The sequence below is a fragment of the Oncorhynchus nerka genome, linkage group LG10, assembly GCF_034236695.1.
Source record: "Oncorhynchus nerka isolate Pitt River linkage group LG10, Oner_Uvic_2.0, whole genome shotgun sequence".
Taxonomy (NCBI): Eukaryota; Metazoa; Chordata; class Actinopteri; order Salmoniformes; family Salmonidae; genus Oncorhynchus; species Oncorhynchus nerka.
In genome coordinates, this window is record NC_088405.1 from 53119319 (window position 1) to 53143011 (window position 23693).

Genomic DNA, 23693 nt, shown 5'->3' on the forward strand with positions numbered 1-23693 from the left:
TTGTTCCTGCCATAATATGGACTTGGTCTTTTACCAAATAGGGTTATCTTCTGTATACACCCCTACCTTGTCACAACAAAACTGATTGGTTCAAACGAATTAAAAAGGAAAGAAATTCCACAAATGAGCTTTTAACAAGGCACACCTGTTAATTGAAATGCATTCCAGGTGACTACCATATGAAGCTGGTTGAGAGAATGCCAAGAGTGTGCAAAGCTGTCATCAAGGCAAAGGGTGGCTACTTTGAAGAATCTGAAATATAAAATATATTTTGATTTGTTTAACACTTTTTTGGTTACTACATGATTCCATATGTGTTATTTCATAGTGTAGATGTCTTCACTATTATTCTACAGTGTAGAAAGTAGTAAAAATAAAGAAAAACCCTTGAATGGGTAGGTGTGTCCAAACTTTGACTGGTACTGTACATCTCATGAAAATATCTTGATTCTGAATAGAGTATAAAAGAGCTACATCTTGAAGATGAAAACAGATAGTGACACAGTGTTGGTATTAACTTATTTTTGTCAATAAATTTTTTAAATTGAACCATCATTTAACTTACGGGTCTGAAGAATGCAGAGAAAAAAATTAAGTATGTAGAATGCGGTCAAAGGATGCACCTCATGAGGATCTATGAGTGGGGGTTTTCTCTGTGCTAGATACCCTTTCAGTACATGCATTATTCACAATCATAGGTGCCAGCCCAGGCGAGTTCATGATAGTATTGCCAGGTCAACCAGATGGAATCCATGAGCATGCAAGCTCTTTGGTGATGTCCCATCTCTTCAGGGTGATCTGTCACACCTTTCTGTTAAACTACAAAATGTAACACTAACATGCAACTATTTCATATATTCTTCAAAACTATTATGAAACACACCGTGTCACACCGCGTCCCTTCCCCACCAGCCTACCCGGAGGCCTCTATTCAATCTGTATCGCAGAAGTTTAGCGTTACAGCGTGATTTAAATTTAAAGGCAACGTTCCCGCGTTAACCAAGACGGCATTCACGGTAAACGCTGCATATGTCGGCGCAATCGGAAATGACCTTGATATTTCTATTGCGCAATCTGTAAAGTGATCTTCAGTGATAAAGATTGAATAGAGCCCCTAGTTTTTCACAGGTGTCAGGGTGCTCTCGAACTCGGGCTCCTAAACTGGCTGTTTATCTCGTTGAGGACCACGTCTGAGTTGGGCACTTCCAGGGCAGTGATGGATCTGTCATCAAATGGACTACCTGCAATAGGACACATCAGAGTTACAGCTTATCCTGCACACAAGTTACTGTATCCAAATCATTAGAGAGGGACACTATGTATACTGTATATACAAAAGCATGTGGACACCCCTTCAAATTCATGGAGTCGGCTATTTCAGCCGCACCTGTTGCTGACAGGTGTATAAAATTGAGCACACCGCCATGCAATCTCCATAGACAAACATTGGCAGTAGAATGAAAGTCACTGAGCTCTTCAGTAAGGCCAATGTGGCACGGTCAAAGGATGCCACCAATACAGCAAGTCAGTTCGTAAGAGTTCTGCCCTGCTAGAGCTGCCTCGGTCAACTGTAAGTGCTGTTACTGTGAAGCGTAAATGTCTACAAGCAACAACGGCTCGGCCGTCTGTCCTCGGTTACAACACTCACTATCGAGTTCCAAACTGCCTCTGGAAGCAATGTCAGCACAATAACTGTTAGTCGGGAGCTTCATGAAATGGGTTTCCATGGCCAAGCAACCGCACACAAGCCTAAGCTCACCATGTGCAATGCCAAGCGTTGATTGGAGTGGTGTAAAGGTCGCCACCATTGGACTTTGGAGCAGTGGAAATGCATTCTCTGGCGTGTTAAATAACGCTTCACCATCTGGCAGTCCGATGGACGAATATGGGTTTGGCGGATGCCAGGAGAACGCTACCTGCCCGAATTCATAGTGCCAACTGTAAAGTTTGGTGGAGGAGGAATAATGGTCTGGGGCTGTTTTTTTATGGTTCGGGCTAGGGCCCTTAGTTCCAGTGAAGGGAAATCTTAACACTACAGCATACAATGACATTCCAGACAATTCTGTGCTTCCAACTTTTTAGCAATAGTTTAGGGAGGGCCCTTTCCTGTTTCAGCATGACAAAGCGAGGTCCATACAGAAATGGTTTGTCGAGATCGGTGTGGAATAACTTGACTGGCCTGCACAGAGCCCTGACCTCAACCCCATCAAACACCTTTGGGATGAATTGGAATACCGACTGGGAGCCAGGCCTAATCGCCCAACATCAGTGCCCGACCTAATGCTCTTGTGGCTGAATGGTGGCAAGTCCCCGCAGCAATGTTCGAGCGGAATGCCTTCCCGGAAGAGTGGAGGCTGTTATAGCAGCAAAGGGGGGACCAACTCCATATTAATGCCCATGATTTTGGAATGAGATTTCGACGAGCAGGTGTCCACATAGGTCATGTAGTGTATTTCTGAGATGAACTCCTCTGCGTTGAAGGACCATATATAAAGTCAGCTGGTTATGGTGATTAGACTTCCAGTGTCCTATATTCAAGGGCCAAATTATTCTGGTGATTCACTGTTTATAACTAAATGTATGACATTCTTTCCAATGTCTGGCAGCAGAACCGATGAAAGGCCTGTTTCATGAAGAAAAGAAAACAAGCAACAAGGGAGCAGTGTCACTTATGACCGATGGAATCAGGGAAGCAGCAACTAAACCAGAGGTATTGGTGGGGGTGCAGTTAGATGCAGTAACCATTTGATTGGCTTGGCTAAACTGACTAAATCCTACTGTAGAGCAGAGGTGGGAAAGTACTCAATTGTCATAATTGAGTAAAAGTAAAGATACCTCAAGTAAAATTGAAAGTCACCCAGTAAAATACTACATGAGCAAAAGTCTAAAAGTATCTGGTTTTAAACATACTTAAGTACAGTGCTAGAAAAAGTAGTCCATTGTCATAAGTACATTCTTTATATTAAGCAAATGAGACGGCACTATTTCCTTATACAGCCAGGGGCACACTCCAACACTCAGATATAATTTACAAACTAAGTATTTGTGTTTAGTGAATCTGCCAGATCAGAAGCAATAGGGATGACCATGGGCGCTCTCTTGACAAGTGCGTGAATTGGACCATTTTCCTGTACTCCTAAGCATTCAAATTGTAACGAGTACTTTTGGGTGTTAAGGAAAATGTATGGAGTAAAAAGTACATTATTTTCATAGGAATGTAGTGAATTAAAAGTAAAACTTGTCAAAATATAAATAGTAAAGTAAAGTACAAATACTCAAAAAACTACTTAAGTAGTACTTTAAAGTATTTTTACCTAGGTACTTTACACCACTGCTGTAGAGTAAAGGTCATCTCAGAGCCCGTCACAGAGTTCAGAGGTTACATAGGTAATTAGTGAGATGGAGATGAAGGCTTGCTAAGCCATCCCCAGCTCTGCATACAATGGTTTTAATACGATGACATGACACAAGAGTAGACCAGCATGTAAAAAAATATATATATTTCTTTACTGTTTTATGACTCATACGGGTTGTTAACAAACCCTGATTCCCCCTCCCTGGTTCCCAATGCCTACCTATTCCTCCACTGGGTCGCTCTGAGGAGTCATTGGACAAGAAGGAGAAGATGGAGGAATTGTTGAACTGGGAGGAGTTGTCGGAGTGGAGGGACGTGGCTCTGGTCACTGGCAATGACTTCTTCCCTGTCTTCTGTGTTGCAGTGCGGCTCCACTCTGTGATGAGAAAAGAAGAATGAGATGAAACGTGTAGGTCACTGTTTCATTGCAAGGTGTAGGTTAACAGGTCTTACCTGAGTTCTCCGCCAGTCTCAGTCTACCACAGCAGAGATAAGTCCTCCACTGCCTCCTCACGTTCTCCTTCACAGCGCAGTGGAACACAAAGATGAAGAACCCTGCAAAAGAACACAAGCTCCAGATTAAGTACCAACTGGTTACAACCTTCCCCATGAAACACCACACGCGCCGTCTGTCCTCTCTGAGAATACAGCATTTAGGGCAGATCTGAAGGAGCTCGAAATCTCACCTTGAAAGGAGTTGAAGATGCAAAAGAGGTACATGAAGGGCAGGTTGACGGGCCCCCAGGCGAAGAAGGCAAAGCCCCAGGTGAGACCCAGGAGTACTGTGACTCCAACCACACTGCGCAGGTCCTGCAGCCCGTTACGGTGCCTCTTGTTGTCGGGGTTCTGCCTCTTTATCCGACACAGCTGAACCATCACTACCGCAAACATGACAAGATTCATCAGGAAGATGACACAGAAATAAGCCACAACGCTTACGTAGAAGGCAATGTCGTTCTTCAGCCAGCAGCTGTGGGAGAAGAACGGAGAGAAGATATATGGCTTACAATACAGTATAACATATATATAACATATATAAATAATATATATATATGGATAATAAGGTGTAGACCTATCAGCTGTCCTATTACGCAAATGTGAGTATGCATTTCATGATGCACATACACGCGCTTCATACAAAGACTCCAACTGTAAATCGGCATGTTGAATAGTGAACAAAATGCAAGGGACTCACAAGTCATCTGTGCGGGAGCCATCTACGTACTTTCCGTAGCCAACTAGTCCGTAGTTGTCCTCGTCAACAGCAATGACGACAATGACCACAAGGAGTGGAGTTCCTAGGTTGAGAGACAACAGACGGCATTGAAACCGTAAGAAACGGTCACGTTTACTTGCACACGGTGGCTGTTCTTCACTATAATGAGAAGAAGAAGAAATCAGACAGAATCCTTTCTTCACCTACCCCAGCCAAGGAGCGAGAACTTGAGCATGTAACGTGGTATGTATGTGTTGAAGACCTTGACGAGGGCCAGGTACATGTGGACGGCCTCCAGGCCCATCCAGGTGAAGGAAGCCAGCAGGAAGTAGTGCAGGAACCAGGCGGTGGAGATGCACAGGCCCACAGCGTCAGGGTAGAGGGCCAGCCAACCATCCACCAGGAACACCAGGTTCAAAAACAACAGAGCCACACACAGCTGGATCAGGATCTTAGATGGGATGTCCTTACGCAGTTTCCTACAGGAACACATTGAAACGCATTAAGATTGATGTTGCACTGATTCGAGCTTGTTTATATGTCTTTGTATTTAGAGCAGCCCTCCAGGTGGGGTGTCATCGTGGATATCCTGCACTCAGACTCACCCAAATGCCAGGTAGGTGAGCAGAGTGACGGAGAGGAAGATGGCGGAGATACCACAGCCAATGTAGGTGATGTAGGTGAGGATTGTGGCCTGGAGACTGGTTATGCCCGTTCTGGACATGTCCTGTGAGAAGAAACACCAAAAACATGTAATACACATTAAATCATTCTGTTGACAAAGACGGAATGGGAGAGATCCCATGACAACCCTCTATCTCAGAATGGACTCACCAGTAGAACACCAAAGCAGGTGAGATGGTTGCAGACACAGACAGTCTCATTATCTGTGCTGTTCCTGACAGAGCAGCCATCTCGGTTCCAGCCTCCTGAGCCATCTATCAGATTTTTAAAAAACAATTATATTCATTTTAAGTGGTAGCCTTTGTTTCATGCATCACTGGGATCGAGCTCCCTGCCATCCAGGACCTCTATACCAGACGGTGTCAGAGGAAGGCCAAACCAGTCACCCAAGTCATACTGTTCTCTCTGCTACCGCAAGACAAGCGGTACTAGTGCACCGAGTTTGGAACCAACAGGACCCTGAACAGCTTCTACCCCCAAGCCATAAGACTGATAAACAAGGCCGCTAAATAGCTAATCAAATGGCAACCAGAACAACCTGCATTGACCCTTTTTTTAACTAACTCTCTTGAACTGACCCTATGCACCAACACTGGCCTCTACCCACACGCTCACACATACTTACACTAACATCCAAACACACACATACACACACCAACACACACATACATCCGCACATCCATAACATGTGCGCACATGCATACTGATGCCACACACACACACACACACTCACACACATATAGACTTTCCCACTCACGACATATGCGGCTGCTACAGCTCAGTCTATTATCTAATCCTGTTGCCCAGTCACTTTACCCCTACCTATATGTACATAGCTACCTCAATCACCTTGTACCTCTGCACATTGACTCGGTACCAACTGGTACTCCCTGTACATAGCCATGTCATTTGAAATCTTTATTGTGATTCGTTATTCACCGTGTATTTGTTTCACGTCTCACTATTTCTATTTTCTATTTTGTACCTTTAACTCTGCGTTGGTGGAAAAGGACCTGCAAGTTAGCGTTTCACTGTTAGTCTCCAGCTGCTGTTCACCACAACAGTTGATGTTGATTTGACACAAGCGGAACGCTTACCATTCATGCCAAAGTCCCAGAAAACACATGCCACCACGAAATGTGCCTGTGTGGACAAATAATCAATAGACAACAGTGTGTCAAGGATTCATTGGGATGACAAGGTGACAGACATGAAATGCTTTCTCAAAGATGTCACATCCTGGACACAGGGCATGCGGTTTTGACTCAAATGTACAGTGTGGTGTTTGCTTGACTCACTAAGACAGGTTCAGTGTTTCTCAGGGTGATGACCACGTCCTCATGCAGAGACTTGATTGACAGGTTGGCCACACTGGCCCCCAGGATTCCACTATTCAGCTTGCTGTCTCCCAGGGCTCGGTCCTGAGAAAAAGCATGGAAATAATCTGACAATTACTACACTAGTCCACTAGGGTGTAGGGGTTTTTCAACTATGTCAGGCTTCAATTCTACTCTAGCAGATCGTACAGTGGAATAGGGTACGGTTTTGGGGTACCTGGAACACAGTGCTCTTCTGGTAGAAGTTGAACTGGAGTCTGGAGGCCTGTAGCTGCTGCTCAGGGGAGAGGTTCGCTGTGAGGGAAGAGGGGAACGTGATGGACCCCTGAGGGAGGGAGGAAGCCTCTGCTCTAACACTCCTCCTGGCTCTGTTGTCTCCACGGATCTACAAGGGGACACATTTCTCTATGGTTAAAACATAGCAATAAACAGGGGTTATGAGTTGACATACCAGCAGGGCCTCACACTGTACAGGGAGTACCATACCAGATCATACTGTGCTGTGCAAAGATAATACATGCAGAGTGAAGGATGTCTTACATTAGATTTGCATGCATTTTGAGGGCAACCAAGGTTACAGTATTTCCTATTCAGTGTTTCCTTACTAGAAGGTTTAGGTCATACCTGCACACTGTTGGGGTCTCGGATGGAGAAAGATGTTCGCTGGAAATCAGTGCCGTCCACCGTTTTGACGGCGAGAGCGACCGATTCGGTTAAAATCGTAGCTTCTTCCTGAACAACCAGCTTCAGGCCCACAGTATCAACAATCCCAATGATCCTGGTAGAAAAATTAACTGTTACTGACGTGCAGCCTAGCAAAGCCATTGCTAAGTTTTCTTTCAGTTTCGAGAAAATGTAGCCACAGTCTCTTTACAGGCTTTGTATAAGTAATTATTTCAGGTACACCTCAACAGGCAGCACAACAGGCAGCTCAACAGGCAGCACTACTGGCAGCACAACAGGCAGCTCAACAGGCAGCTCAACAGGCAGCACAACAGGCAGAACAACTGAACAACTGTACATTGTTTAGCTCCAGTCAGCTCACTTGGTGGAGGAGGAGGCCAGGGTGTCAGAGGAGACACCCAGCAGGTTGCTAACGATCGTGACAGAGGTTTTCCCCAGAGCCAGGCTGACATTGGGCCCAGCAAGCAGGGCCTCTAGCTGGGATACCAGCTGGTCCACCTGGGAGGAGTTGAGCTTGGACACGTCGCTTGTCAGATCCAGCAACTGGTTGGCCTGCTCTTCATTACTGGCTTCTGTGGTGTTTTGTGCTGTGGGAAAAAGGATCCATAAAAAAACAAGTATGTTCAATGGAAATGTATGTAACAGCAGCAGCTATGACAAGTATAGATCAAAGGTCAGAGTGGGTTACCTGAGTGGTTACCTGCGGTGGTTGTTATCACGGCTGTCGTGGTGGTCTTTGGGGAGGCTGTTGCGGTGTTTACTGGTGGAAGGACGGGTGTTGATGAGTTTGCAGTGGTATTACCCAGGGGAGTTGTGGCAATGGTCCTGGTTGTGGAGGTGTTTACTGGTGGAAGGACGGGTGTTGATGAGTTTGCAGTGGTATTACCCAGGGGAGTTGTGGCAATGGTCCTGGTTGTGGAGGTGTTTAGCGATGGATGAATGGGGTGGATGGTTGTCATTGTGTTGGTTTGTGTTGTGACAATGGTGCTAGGAGCTGATGTTGTAGTATTTGGAGCTGACGTTGTTGTATTAGGAGCTGATGTTGTAGTATTTGGAGCTGATGTTGTTGTATTAGGAGCTGATGTTGTTGTATTAGGAGCTGATGTTGTAGTATTTGGAGCTGATGTTGTTGTATTAGGAGCTGATGTTGTTGTATTAGGAGCTGATGTTGTTGTATTAGGAGCTGATGTTGTAGTATTTGGAGCTGATGTTGTAGTATTTGGAGCTGATGTTGTAGTATTAGGAGCTGAAGTTGTTGTATTAGGAGCTGATGTTGTTGTATTAGGAGCTGATGTTGTAGTATTTGGAGCTGAGGTTGTAGTATTTGGAGCTGATGTTGTTGTATTAGCAGCTGATGTTGTTGTATTAGGAGCTGATGTTGTAGTATTTGGAGCTGATGTTGTAGTATTTGGAGCAGAGGTTGTAGTATTTGGAGCTGATGTTGTTGTATTAGGAGCTGATGTTGTTGTATTAGGAGCTGATGTTGTAGTATTTGGAGCTGATGTTGTTGTATTAGGAGCTGATGTTGTTGTATTAGGAGCTGATGTTGTTGTATTAGGAGCTGATGTTGTAGTATTTGGAGCTGATGTTGTAGTATTTGGAGCTGAAGTTGTTGTATTAGGAGCTGATGTTGTTGTATTAGGAGCTGATGTTGTAGTATTTGGAGCGGAGGTTGTAGTATTTGGAGCGGAGGTTGTAGTATTTGGCGCTGTAGAGGTGCTGTTGGGTGGAGGTAATGTTGTGTTCAATGGGAGGGAGGTGGTGTTTTGTTGTAGAGTGGTGTTTGGTGGAGGAGACCGTGTTGTTGTTGGAGGCAAAGTAGTGCTGGCTATTGGGCTGGGTGAAGTGAGAGGAGGTGTGGGGTATCTGTCACACATTTCATTCGGGAGCACGCACACAACTTCTCCTTGTTTGCTAAAAAGAGAAAAGAACCGATAAATTGTACATCTTTAGTCCATATCCAGTAATTGATGAAGTGTTACAACTGAAATGTACATATAACAGTGTGCAACGTGCTTACTCTCCGTCATTTACAGTGTTTAACATTATTACAAAATGTAAAACAAGGGTTTTGCCGTCTTTGAAGCACACAACGCCAGATTGGACTGACCAGACAAATTTGCCATGGCTCTCCTCTACAGTCGTCCAGAACTCCGATTGGTTGAGGCAGCTCTCCGCCGAGCTGAGGGTCGAATTCAATAGATCTCCACTGGATCCTGGCCAGCTACAAATTCCTGTGTGAGATATATGGACACATACAAGCAGCCAGACACATATTGTATAACGTACATGAACAACTACACGGATGCTCTCTGCCTCCTCTTTCCATGGTGGGGCTACTCACCTGCTCGTGTCACCTTTCCGTCATAGTCAATGCCACGCTCATCACTGAACACAGTCATCAATGCAGTGCTGACTGCACATATAGGCACTGAATGTCCAAGGCCCACGATAACCCTGCAGCTTTGGAGACTGGTAAGGAAACAGTAACCGTGTAGTTATTAATAAATATGAAGACCACCATCACTGCACATCGAGGGCAGCTGTCTTGAATGTACTGTAAAGGTTTATGGGCCTGCAAGGATTTATGGGAACTCACTTTGTCTCCGTGCTAAAGCATTTCACGTAAGCACACTGTGTGAAAAGAACACAGAACAGGTCACACACGACGTCACACCAGGAGTGTGTGACAATAAGTTAGCATATGGTTTATTTACGGAGCAACATAACACAATGAGAGTTCATTGTGGTGTTGGGTTATTATCCCCAATGCAAAATTACCTGAAAGATAGTCGATATGATGAGCAGAGGACTAGGGGGACGGTAAACAGAGAATTATGTCAGGAAAATATCGAACGTGGTGTGGGAGGTATGGTGCTATAGGTACTGTTGGTGGGGTTCATTAAGGCTGTGATGATCGAATTAGAAAGTGTGAGAATATTTGACGTTAAGCAGAGAGAAAACTGTATTAAAACGAATGAATAAATTAGGACATACCCTGTCGCTGAGGTGTTGTGACAGGGTGGTGGATGTCTTAGCTGTTTAACCTGGGGAAGGTATGAATGAAGAAGTAATTCATACAGGCTGGTAGGTTTTAAACACACATACATATACACTGAGTGGACAAAACATTAGGGACAGCTGCTCTTTCCATGACAAAGGTGACTAGGTGAATCCAGGTTAAAGCTATGAGCCCTTATCGATGTCACTTGTTAAATCCACTATGAACATTTGAGCATCTTGGCCATGTTCTGTTATAATCTCCATCCGACACAGCCAGAAGAGGACTGGCCACCCCTCATAGCTTGGTTCCTCTCTAGGTTTCTTCCTAAATTTGGACCTTTCTTGGGAGTTTTTCCTAACCACCGTGCTTCTTCACCTGCATTGCTTGCTGTTTGGGGTTTTAGGTTGGGTTTCTGTACAGCACTTTGATATTTCAGCTGATGTAGGGCTATATAAACAAATGTGATTTGGCTTGATTTGTAGGTGTGCCATTCAGAGGGTAAATGGATAAGACAAAGTGCCGTTGAAGGGGGTATGGTAGCAGGTGCCAGGCGCACCAGTTTGAGTGTGTCAAGAACTGCAACGCTGTTGGGTTTTTCACTCAAAAATAGTTTCCCGTGTGTGTTTCGTAAGAATGGTCCACAACCTAAAGAATATCCAGCCAACTTGACACAACTGTGGGAAGCATTGGAGTCAACATGAGTCAGCTTCCCTGTGGAACGCTTTCAACATCTTGTAGAATCCATGCCCCAACAAATTGAGGCTGTTCTTGAGGGCAAAATCAGGTGCAACTCAATATTAGGAAAGTGTTCCTAATGTTTTGTACACTCAGTGTATATGCATGCACACAGACAGTACGCAAGCATGCACACACATACACACACACACACACACATATATATATACACATACAGGTAACTGCTAAAATAAAGGAAATAGCATCATAGTGTCTTAATAGGGCGTTTGGCCACCACGAGCCAGCACAGCTTCAATGTACCTTGGTATAGATTCCACAAGTGTCTGGAACTATATTGGAGGGATGTGACCCCATTCTTCCAACAAGAAATTCTATAATTTGGTGTTTTGTTGATGGTGGTGGAAAACACTGTCTCAGGCACCGCTCCAGAATCTCCCATGAGTGTTCAATTGGGTTGAGATCTGGTGACAGATGGCTATGGCATATGGTTTACATCATTTTCATGCTCGACAAAGATTCAGTGACCACTCGTGCCCTGTGAATGGTGACAACGTCATCCTATGGGGGCATAGCCATGGTAGCCAAAATAATGGCCTGCCCAGCATTTTTATACATCACCCTAAGCATGATGGGTTGTTGATTCCTTAATTAACTCAGGAACCACACCTGTGTGGCAGCACCCACTTTCAATAGACTTTGTATCCCTCATTTACTCAGGCGTTTCCATTATTTGGGCAGTTACCTGTATATGCATATCTGCACTAGCTCACCAGAGAGAAGATGTTTGAAATGTGCAGAGCAGAATCTGTGATCTGTACGTCCAAGGTGTAGCGTGCAGCTAAAGAGAGAGGGAGGGAGAGAGAGTTATCATATGGTGGGTGATGAAAACGTGGGTCCATCGCAGTAACAGCGAACTCATCAGTTGATTTTTTTTTCTATTTCACTTACCTGTACCATCGCAATAAGCGAAGCAGTTGCAGAAAATCTTCGCCTCTGAAAAGCAGGAATACGGTGCTTGTCAAGAAACAGACACGTGTGTGTTTTAAAAACCCACTGAAGGTTGGAACGGCAAGGGAATGTGGATAATGAGTATTATCACATGGGTAAATAAAACCGTTTATACCGATGGGGGGTTTAGGGGGCTTGCCGTCGTCCATTTGGGTTTGATTCCCAAGAGGAACATAAACAGTCCCGCAATGTCCACTGTAAGATAAAAACATGTTCGTATGAGTAGATGGATACCCTATTTATTCTATAGAAATTCTGCAAACACAGAAACAACAGCATTGCATGTACTTGTCCAGCTTACCATGAGATATTAACAGACCCTGGAAATTGACAAGTGTTTGGGAGAGGGAGGGTCCCATTGAGGGAGCCATTGCACTTCGCAGAACCGACTGGAGGCAGTTGGCCTGCGCAATGAGACAGACCCTTACCTACAATCAACAAGCAACAGACGAGAGGCTCTGATAAGCACATTTACATTTCTGTGAGAGATTTCAGATTTACATTCAGGTCAGTGTCACTCACCCACTCTGTTTCCCACAATATCGGCTCGTATGGGGCTGTTCTCCGCAGCCAACCAAATGGCCCGCTGAACACAGCAGGGAAATGTGGGCTTCCTCAGCTTCAGCAGCACAGTACAGTTAGTCCTCCTGGAGGAATAGGGGGGCAGTATTAAGACGTGGAGCGAGACAGAGGATGCTGACCCGAGGTATTGAAATTAGTATTTCAACTAACCTGATCCTCGTTTTATTGACGCACGTCACTTCAATGTCCTGTAAAGATACGAGTTTTGATTCAACTCACATGCTTTCACAGAAAAAGAAAAAGTACACCCTTAGGTTCACATGCACATTAAGGCAGGTTGGTCTGGCGAGAGATGGAGTCTTACTTGAAACAGGCTGGCGGCAGTCATATTTCCACCTTCGTGCTCTTTACTGCAGAACAGACAATTAATGAACAGAGTTAGCTTAGAACAGAGATGTTAGTTCATAGTCTGCACATCTACTGTATATACGTATATATATATATATCTACTGTATATATCTACTGTATATATATATACTTTATATATCTACTGTATATATATATATATATATATATATATATATATATATATATATATATCTCTACTTCATATTGATATTAATGAACAATAATGACATGTGACTGAGTACTTTACCTAGTGGTGGCAGACATGGTACAGCTGGGAGAATGAGTTGTCGTGCTGTAGTTGTGTGATGGTGTAGTCATGCTATGGTTGTAGAGTGTGGTAGTCATGCCATGGTTGTGTGAAGGAGTAGTAATACTGTGATTGTAAAGCTTGGTTGTCATGTTTGTTGTCAAGGCCGTCATGCTGAAGTCGCGCGAGGGGGTCGAGCTGTAGTTCAGCGTTTGTGCTGTCGCGGTGAAGTTCTGGGATGGTGTTGCTGCGGTGAAGTTGTATGGCCGTGTGGTCATGTTGTAGGGGGTGGGATATGCTGGACTGACTGAGGTGGTCCGCAGTGTGTCTGTCGAGTTTGTGCCATTTGATTGTTCTGGTTGGTAGGGCTCGCAGGTGTCCAAGTGAGTATGAAATAGATCCCACAACTGAAAAAGGAAAACGGTGCTGTCACTTTTGACGTATTACTAAGCAAATGTACAGTTTCAACACAATTCATCACACATCAGTCAGTCAAGAATCATTCACAAGCCTACCCAGTCACTGATGTCCGTTTCAATCTTCAGGTCTCCAGTCACGTCCACAGCAAGGACCATCCAGTAGTAAACAGCTGTAAGACATACACATTCAATTAGATTATAGCACATGTCAAATTCATATTATACACTGAATATCAATGCGACATGCAACAATTTCAAAGATTTTGGTGAGTAACAGTTCATGTAAGGAAATCAGCCAATTGAAAGGAATGAATTAGGCCCTAATCTATGGATTTACAGATATGCATCTGTTAGTCACAGATACCTTAAAAAAGTAAGGGTGAGGATCAGAAAATCAGTATCTGGTGTGACCACCATTTGCCTCATGCAGCGTGACACATCTCCTTCGCATATAGTTGACCAGGCTGTTGTTAGTGGCCTGTGGAATGTTGTCCCACTCCTCTTCAATGGCTGTGCGAAGTTGCTGGAACTGGAACACGCTGTCGTACACGTTGATCCAGAGCATCCCAAACATGCTCAATGGGTGACATGTCTGGTGAGTATGCAGGCCATGGAAGAACTGGGACATTTTCAGCTTCCAGGAACTGTGTACAGATCCTCGCGACATGGGGCCGTGTATTATCATGCTGAAACATGAGGTGATGGTGGTGGATGAATGGCACGACAATGGGCCTCACGATATTGTCACGGTTATCTCTGTGAGTTCAAATTGCCATCGATAAAATGCAACTGTGTTCGTTGTCTGTAGCTTATGTCTGCCCATACCATAACCCCACCGCCACCATAGGACACTCTGTTCACAGCGTTGACATCAGCAAACCGCTCACCCACACGATGCCATACAAGCTGTCTGCCATCTACCCATTACAGTTGAAACCAGGACTTATCCGCGAAGAGCACATTTCTCCAGCACAAGGTGCACCTGTGTAACGATCATGCTGTTCAATCAGCTTCATGATATGCCACACCTGTCAGGCGGATGGATTATGTTGGCAAAGGAGAAATGTTCACTAACTGGGATGTAAACAAATTTGTGCAAACAATTGTAGAGAAATAAGCTTTTTGTACGTATGGCACATTTTCGGGATCTTTTATTACAGCTCATGGAATGTGGGACCAACACTTTACATGTTGTGTTTATGTCATGCCCCCCCCCCCCCCCCCTGTATTTGGTCCCCAGTTCTGTTCCCCACTGCTGTATTGATTGTTTTTGTCTGTGTTTCTCGTTTGCTGACGCTGTTCCTGTCTCGTTCCATGTCCATTCCTTATGAAATGTTTGACTCCCCGTACCTGCTTCGTTCCTCCAGCGTCATCGTATGTGACAGTTTATATTTTTGCTCAGTGTATAATCAATCAATCAAACTTTATTTATATAGCACATTTCTTACCAAAAAAAATACAAAGAATAAAACACTTTTCTAGACAAATAAAACATTTACATAGACAATAATAAAATTAAGAGATAAATTAAAACATTTAAAAAGAGTAAAATAACAGTGGACATGAGAGACTATTGCAGCAATATCATATATTCATATTATAAGTATGATTCATTGAACTTACACTGATTGGCACAGAGCTGTGAGAAGTTGCAATGCACCTTTGCTGGCTCTGAAATAGAGGTGGGAGAGGAGATAGGTGAGGATCAGTGCATAACCATGATGCAACATTTACAGTGCCTTCAGAAAGCATTCACAGCCATTGACTTTTTCCCCAAAAAAATTGTTACGGCCTGAATTTTAAATGGATTAAATTGACATTTTTGTCACTGGCCTACACACAATACCCCATGATGTCAAAGTGAAATGATGTTTTTGTTTTTTAAACGTTTTTACAACTTAATTAAAAATGTAAAGCTGAAATGTCTTGAGTCAATAAGTATTCAACCCCTTTGTTATGGCAAGACCAAATAAGTTCAGTAGTAAAAATGTGCTTAACCAGTCACATAATAAGTTGCATGGACTCTCTCTGTGTGTAATAATAGTGTTAACAATTATTTTTTAATGAATACCTTATCTCTGTACCCTACACATACAATTATATGTAAGGTCCCTCAGTCGAGCGGTGAATTTCAAACACAAATTCAACCACAAAGACCAGGGAGGTTTTCCAATGCAAATAGCCTACAATCTATGGTGGTGAAACGGACAGCACTCTCCAAGGTGCTGATTCATTCAAAGCATTTTAGACGTCACTGCAGTATGCCCACATACTTCAGTATATTGCTCCCAGACAGACTAAACAACTTCTTTGCTCACTTTGAGGACAATACAGTGCCACTGACACGGCCTGCTACCAAAACCTGCGGACTCTCCTTCACTGCAGCCGACGTGAGTAAAACATTTCAACGTGTTAACCCTCGCAAGGCTGCAGGCCCAGATGGCATCCCCAGCCGTGTTCTCAGAGCATGCGCAGACCAGCTGGCTGACGTGTTTACGGACATATTCAATCAAGCCTTATCCCAGTCTGCTGTTCCCACATGCTTCAAGAGGGCCACCATTGTTCCTGTTCCCAAGAAAGCTAAGGTAACTGAGCAAAACGACTACCGCCCTGTAGCACTCACTTCCGTCATCATGAAGTGCTTTGAGAGACTAGTCAAGGATCATATCACCTCCACCCTACCTGACACTCTAGACCCACTCCAATTTGCTTACCGCCCCAATAGGTCCACAGACGACGCAATCGTAATCACACTGCACCCTGCCCTAACCCATCTAAACAAGAGGAATACCTATGTGAGAATGCTGTTCATCAACTACAGCTCAGCATTTAACACCATCGTACCCTCCATACTCGTCATCAAGCGTAAGACCCTGGGTCTCGACCCTTCCCTCTGCAACTGGGTACTGGACTTCCTGACGGGCCGCCCCCAGGTGGTGAGGGTAGGTAACAACATCTCCACCCCGCTGATCCTCAACACTGGGGCCCCACAAGGGTGCGTTCTGAGCCCTCTCCTGTACTCCCTGTTCACCAACGACTGCGTGGCCATGCACGCCTCCAACTGAATCATCAAGTTTGCAGACAACACTAGAGTGGTAGGCTTGATTACCAACAACAACGAGATGGCCTACAGGGAGGAGGTGAGGGCCCTTGGAGTGTGGTGTCAGGAAAATAACCTCACACTCAATGTCAACAAAACAAAGGAGATGATCGTGGAGTTCAGGAAACAGCAGAGGGAGCCACCCCCTATCCACATCGACGGGACAGTAGTGGAGAGGGTAGTAAGTTTTAAGTTCCTCGGCGTACACATCATGGACAAACTGAATTGGTCCACCTACACAGACAGCGTGGTGATGTGTATGTGACAAATAACATTTGATTTGATTTGATTTGATAGCTTTGGGGCATACACAAGTTCAAATTTATTATAGCCTCATTTTCTAGACAACAACGTAGCAGTAGAACACATATCACAATACCAGAACACGATTCACAATCATTCTCTGGACTTTTGAACTTAAAAAATGTAATCAAACTCAATTGTTTTTTCTTATACATTTTTTATTTGGCTTTCCCCCTTTTCAAATACAGTAGGGAGAGGACTAAACTAGGCTACATGGCATGATTACGTAGGGACCTCTTCACTCGCTGTCCACCACTACCAAGACCTGTGTCAAGATCTTACCTCCCCATAACCTATATGTACAAATAAGAGAGCAGGTCTAGAATTGTGGCAGGATAGGATGATTACGCAGAAGGATCACCACGCTTTTACGTGATGGTCTTTTTGGGGATCAGGAGAAAAAACGAGGAGGCTACTTCATTAAACACTGATCGCTTTTATTAGAATAAACAGCGAAACAATGAATAAATCAAAATAAAGGAAGGGGCGATAGTTTTTATTTATTTAACTAGGTAAGCCAGTTAAGAACAAATTATTATTTATAATGACAGCCTACCAGGGAACAGGGGGTTACCTGCCTTGTTCGGGGGCAGAACAGATTTTCACCTTGTCAGCTCAGGGATTCGATCCAGCAACCTTTCGGTTACTGGCCCAACGCTCTAACCACTAGGTTACCTGCCGCTCCAAGAGGTACCGGGTCTGGGAAAATAGGTGCCGGAACAAACAAAAGTCAAATCTGAGAGGTGCCGGATCCTGTTATGGCAGGATCCGGCTCAAATTAAGCACAGTCAACAACCAATTTGACAGAGCTTGAATAATTCTGAAAAGAATAATGGGCAAGTGTTGCGCAATCCAGGTGTTTAAAGCTTTTATAGTGCCAAAGGTAGTATTGACTCAGGGGTTTGAATATTTATGTAAATGTGATATTTCTGTATTTAATTTTGAATATATTTTAAAATATGTCTAAAAACATGTTTTCACTGTCATTACAGGTATTGTGTGTAGATATGGGTTAGAAACCCCCCCCCAAATTGAATCCATTTTGAATTCAGGCTGTAACACAACAACATGTGGAAGAATTCAAAAGGTGTGAATACTTTCTGAAAGCAACTGTATAGCTCCACACAAACACCTCTGTTATACTAAGACATCATCTGACATAAATCATATGATTACTCATTGTGATTACACCCCTCCACCATTACTCAGGCTGTTGACTTACCTGTAGTGACGTTAGAGGTGACTGTTGTTGGTAAAGGCGTGGAGTGTCCCGGAAATGTGTCATTTTTCGAGGTCACTGAAATGGAGACCCAGGAGCCGATTAGCTTGCCGAGTCTGTACAATACAACGCGTGGAGCTGAAAGATCCGATTTTAACATAGGCTACTGTAGTAAGAATGATCTAACTTACTGTTAGCGGTGGACAACATGATGGGTGAGGTTGAGTGCAGCGTAGAGGTAGTGGATGGAGATGGCACAGTGGACGCCATTGGTCCACTAGTCATGTTGGATGAGGCAGTGTGCAGTGGTGATGGGTGAGGGGTTGTATGTGATGTGGGGGGTGGGGTGGTGGATGCATTTGGTGCTGCTGCATTCGACATGGGCACCACGACTGTTGATGTGTTTAGAGTGTTAGATGAAGGAATGTAAGTGGTGGTTAATGTAGCTGTGGATGGTATGGTTGATGGAGCTGCAGGTGTCGTGGTTGTAGCTGATGTGGTTGGATAGGGTGCAGTTGCTGTGTTAGTATGTGACATGGTTGATGCTACAGTACTTTGGGTGGTAGATGTTGTAGTAGATGTGGTTGTTGTAGCTGACACGGTTGTGGTTGGTGTGGATGTAGTTGGTGTAGTTGTTGTGGTTGAAGTAATTGTTGTGGTTGTATTTGGTGTAGAAAGTGCGGTAGTTTTAGTTGATATGGTAGTATTTGGTGTAGGTGGTGTTGTTGTTGTTTTAAGCTGTGCATTTGATGGCGGTGAGGACAAAGATGGCGGGGCAGATAGGGAAGAGGCTGCAGAGAGAGAGAGAGACAGAGAGAGACAGAGAGACAGAGAGAGACAGAGAGACAGAGAGAGAGAAATCAGCTCAATGTAATTGAAGAATCCATAGACTCTAACCGCTTCTGGGAAAATTGGAAAACACTAAACAAACAACAACACGCAGATTTATCTATCCAAAATGGAGATGTATGGGTAAACCACTTCTCCAATCTTTTTGGCTCTATAACAAAGAATAAAGAGCAAAAACATATACATGATCAAAAACAGATCTTAGAATCAACTATTAAAGACTACCAGAACCCACTGGATTCTCCAATTACATTGAATGAGTTACAGGACAAAATAAAAACCCTCCAACCCAAAAAGGCCTGTGGTGTTGATGGTATCCTCAATGAAATGATCAAATATACAGACAACAAATTCCAATTGGCTATACTAAAACTCTTTAACATCATCCTTAGCTCTGGCATCTTCCCCAATATTTGGAACCAAGGACTGATCAGCCCAATCCACAAAAGTGGAGACAAATTTGACCCCAATAACTACCGTGGAATATGCGTCAACAGTAACCTTGGGGAAATCCTCTGCATTATCATTAACAGCAGACTCGTACATTTCCTCAATGAAAACAATGTACTGAGCAAATGTCAAATGGGCTTTTTACCAAATTACCGTACAACAGACCATGTATTCACCCTGCACACCCTAATTGACAACCAAACAAACCAAAACAAAGGCAAAGTCTTCTCATGCTTTGTTGATTTCAAAAAAAGCCTTTGACTCAATTTGGCATGAGGGTCTGCTATACAAACTGATGGAAAGTGGTGTTGGGGGTAAAACATAAGACATTATAAAATCCATGTACACAAACAACAAGTGTGCGGTTAAAATTGGCAAAAAACACACACATTTCTTCACACATGGTCGTGGGGTGAGACAGGGATGCAGCTTAAGCCCCACCCTCTTCAACATATATATCAACGAATTGGCGCGGGCACTAGAAAAGTCTGCAGCACCCGGCCTCACCCTACTAGAATCCGAAGTCAAATGTCTGCTGTTTGCTGATGATCTGGTACTTCTGTCACCAACCAAGGAGGGCCTACAGCAGCACCTAGATCTTATGCAGATTCTGTCAGACCTGGGCCCTAACAGTAAATCTCAGTAAGACCAAAATAATGGTGTTCCAAAAAAAGTCCAGTCACCAGGACCACAAATACAAATTCCATCTAGACACTGTTGCCCTAGAGCACACAAAAAACTATACATACCTTGGCCTAAACATCAGCGCCACAGGTAACTTCCACAAAGCTGTGAAAGATCTGAGAGACAAGGCAAGAAGGGCATTCTATGCCATCAAAAGGAACATAAATTTCAACATACCAATTAGGATTTGGCTAAAAATACTTGAATCAGTCATAGAGCCCATTGCCCTTTGTGGTTGTGACGTCTGGGGTCCGCTCACCAACCAAGATTTCACAAAATGGGACAAACACCAAATTGAGACTCTGCACGCAGAATTCTGCAAAAATTTCCTCAGTGTACAACGTAGAACACCAAATAATGCATGCAGAGCAGAATTAGGCCGATACCCACTAATTATCAAAATCCAGAAAAGAGCCGTTAAATTCTATAACCACTTAAAAGGAAGCGATTCCCAAACCTTCCACAACAAAGCCATCACCTACAGAGAGATGAACCCGGAGAAGAGTCCCCTAAGCAAGCTGGTCCTGGGGCTCTGTTCACAAACACAAACACACCCTACAGAGCCCCAGGACAGCAGCACAATTAGACCCAACCAAATCATGAGAAAACAAAAAGATAATTACTTGACACATTGGAAAGAATTAACAAAAAAACAGAGCAAACTAGAATGCTATTTGGCCCTACACAGAGAGTACACAGCGGCAGAATACCTGACCACTGTGACTGACCCAAAATTAAGGAAAGCTTTGACTATGTACAGACTCAATGAGCATAGCCTTGCTATTGAGAAAGGCCGCCGTAGGCAGACATGGCTCTCAAGAGAAGACAGGCTATGTGCTCACTGCCCACAAAATGAGGTGGAAACTGAGCTGCACTTCCTAACCTCCTGCCCAATGTACGACCATATTAGAGAGACATATTTCCCTCAGATTACACAGATCCACAAAGAATTCGAAAACAAATCCAATTTTGATAAACTCCCATATCTACTGGGGAAATTCCACAGTGTGCCATCACAGCAGCAAGATTTGTGACCTGTTGCCACGAGAAAAGGGCAACCAGTGAAGAACACACACCATTGTAAATACAACCCATATTTATGCTTATTTATTTTATCTTGTGTCCTTTACCATTTGTACATTGTTAAAACACTGTATATATATAATATGACATTTGTAATGTCTATTGTTTTGAAACTTCTGTATGTGTAATGTTTACTGTTAATTTGTATTGTTTATTTCACTTTATATACTCACTTTATATATTATCTACCTCACTTGCTTTGGCAATGTTAACACATGTTTCCCATGCCAATAAAGCCCTTGAATTGAATTGAATTGAGTGAAGGATGTGTTAATGATGGTGGAGAGGGTGAAGATGGAAAACTTTGTGCAAACGAATGTCCTGATAACAGAAACAGATCATTCAACATCTCTCAGCATGAAACCTAATGACAACATAAGAAACTACGCCGCTAGGAGAGGGACTTCTTGGACCTGGATGCCAAATCATTCAGGAGATAAAGGTGCTGAAAGTTGACCCATTTTGTATACCCCACCATACCATAAGACATCCATGTCTTCATCACTGGAAAAGATAAACGGTTGAGATTGATACAATTGAAAAACGAACAAACAGGGTTGTCAAACGATTTTAAAATGTTTGAAAAAAAAACGTTTTTTAATGTATTTTTTAAAAACTTTAACATAAATTACCTAAAAACTTGTAAACGTAGATTTAAAAAAAATATTGCATAGGTTGTAGCTTAGACCGAACTCGACATGATCTGAGATTTTTGTGTTGTGCCAACCATCAGTTGAGCCACAACATGTTCTTGAATACAGGGTGGGTGTCATGTTTTGGCTGATAAATGTACTAAAATGGGAATACAATTGAAATGTAAACTTACAAATGGTACCACAATGATGGTTGGAGGTCCACACATCAGAGAATGTTGACTTGAATGTGAATATCTGTTGTTTTAAATTATACTGTCAATCCTCCATAGGCAACCTATTGAAACCATATAAATATAGCTAATAAAATAGACATGACCATTGAAGTCATCTTGGTGTTCGTAATTAGAAGTTAAAATGTCAATTCAATTCAAATGTCAATGGTGTACGAGCTAAATTGCAGTGGTCTGAAGGGATATGAATTCTATTTTTGATTTTTGAAATGACACCCCCGTATTCAAGAGCATATTGTGGCTCAACCAATGGCGGGCACAATGGAAAAATCTCAGATTATGTGAAATAGGGTTTAAACTACAACATAAGCAAAAAATAAAATTATCGGAGTTTGCGTAGTTTTTGATCAAATAAATTATAAAATAGTTAAACACTGTTATATCAAACTTAACCGTTGATCTTTTCCAGTGATGGATGTCTCATGGTATGATGGGGTATGCAAAATGGGTCAACTTCAGGTCCAAAAGTCACTTTCTGTCCACTTTTTCAATGGGCAGAGACATATTTGGAAACTTTTGTTTAAATCAAAAGGGATGCTGTCAAAAAGTGATTGAATTCTAACGGATTTACCCTATAATAAGACCTCACCTATGGCTGCATGAAGAAGAAGGACTAGGAAGGATACCCGGAGGAGCCTTGGATGTGTCCTAGTTCCCATGTGCAGGAGATCTGGGGATCTGGTCATCTTTCTGTAAAACGACAGATCACAGGATCAATGTTAACGACTCATAAATCAAGCGTGTAATACAGAGGCTTCATTGTTAAAGAAACTCTGTGTTAAACTCTGATGAGACGATCCTTTACCACATATGAAAGAAAATACATTGAATTTGATCACACTACTTTGACTGCACTACTGAGATAGTGGTGGTGTGGTGAAACCAAACTGATTGATATGATGTGCTGACAACGAACTGGGGCTGTGGAGCTGAGTGGTGATCTGAGAGCCGAAGACCGAGAGAGGCATTGCACCTTTGTGCCTTTCACCATATTGCTTGCAGTGCCTTCCCAACCTCTTAAGGATCTGCCCTTTTTTTCAATTTTTGTCTAAAATTACATACCCAAATCTAACTGCCTGTAGCTCAGGACCTGAAGCAAGGATATGCATATTCTTGATACCATTTGAAAGGAAACACTTTGACGTTTGTGAAAATGTTAAATTATTGTAGGTGAATATAACACATTAGATCTGGTAAAAGATAATACAAAGAACAAAACATATTTCTTTGTACCATCTTTGAAATGCAAGAGAAAGGCCAAACTGTATTATTCCAGCCCAGGCGCAATTTAGATTTTGGCCACTAGATGGCAGCAGTGTATGTGCAAAGTTTTAGACTGATCCAATGAACCATTGCATTTATGTTCAAAATTGTGTTGACTGCCCAAATGTGCCTAATTGGTTTATTAATACATGTTCAAGTTCATAACTATGCACTCTCCTCAAACAATAGCATGGTATTCTTTCACTGTAATAGCTACTGTAAATTGGACATTGCAGGTAGATTGACAAGAATTTAAGCTTTCTGACAATATTAGAT

The 23693-nt window shown here is 43.1% G+C and overlaps 1 protein-coding gene across 2 annotated transcripts in view; it reads right to left on the reverse strand.

Moving 5' to 3' along the window:
• Window positions 1-319: 319 nt before the first annotated feature.
• Window positions 320-23693, reverse strand: part of LOC115135568 (mucin-5AC-like) — a 34483-nt gene continuing 11109 nt past the window's right edge. The window contains exons 2-33 of one of the 2 annotated variants that reach the window (XM_029670385.2): window positions 22744-22844; window positions 18394-18993; window positions 18206-18280; window positions 15204-15251; window positions 13677-13750; window positions 13162-13568; window positions 12871-12916; window positions 12717-12754; window positions 12507-12631; window positions 12286-12412; window positions 12100-12179; window positions 11925-11969; window positions 11747-11814; window positions 10274-10323; window positions 10058-10088; window positions 9876-9910; window positions 9621-9748; window positions 9387-9510; window positions 7977-9190; window positions 7638-7863; window positions 7217-7370; window positions 6810-6977; window positions 6554-6676; window positions 6353-6398; window positions 5406-5509; window positions 5177-5298; window positions 4779-5050; window positions 4551-4653; window positions 4042-4325; window positions 3809-3910; window positions 3576-3731; window positions 320-1241 (exon numbers count right to left, since the gene is read on the reverse strand). In XM_029670385.2, the coding sequence (XP_029526245.2) occupies window positions 1132-1241; window positions 3576-3731; window positions 3809-3910; window positions 4042-4325; window positions 4551-4653; window positions 4779-5050; window positions 5177-5298; window positions 5406-5509; window positions 6353-6398; window positions 6554-6676; window positions 6810-6977; window positions 7217-7370; window positions 7638-7863; window positions 7977-9190; window positions 9387-9510; window positions 9621-9748; window positions 9876-9910; window positions 10058-10088; window positions 10274-10323; window positions 11747-11814; window positions 11925-11969; window positions 12100-12179; window positions 12286-12412; window positions 12507-12631; window positions 12717-12754; window positions 12871-12916; window positions 13162-13568; window positions 13677-13750; window positions 15204-15251; window positions 18206-18280; window positions 18394-18993; window positions 22744-22844 (5386 nt within the window). In that variant the 3' untranslated portion in view covers window positions 320-1131. Of the gene's footprint in view, window positions 1242-3575; window positions 3732-3808; window positions 3911-4041; window positions 4326-4550; window positions 4654-4778; window positions 5051-5176; window positions 5299-5405; window positions 5510-6352; window positions 6399-6553; window positions 6677-6809; window positions 6978-7216; window positions 7371-7637; window positions 7864-7964; window positions 9191-9386; window positions 9511-9620; window positions 9749-9875; window positions 9911-10057; window positions 10089-10273; window positions 10324-11746; window positions 11815-11924; window positions 11970-12099; window positions 12180-12285; window positions 12413-12506; window positions 12632-12716; window positions 12755-12870; window positions 12917-13161; window positions 13569-13676; window positions 13751-15203; window positions 15252-18205; window positions 18281-18393; window positions 18994-22743; window positions 22845-23693 lie in introns of both variants that reach the window. The other variant, XM_029670384.2, reaches the window with a different exon arrangement.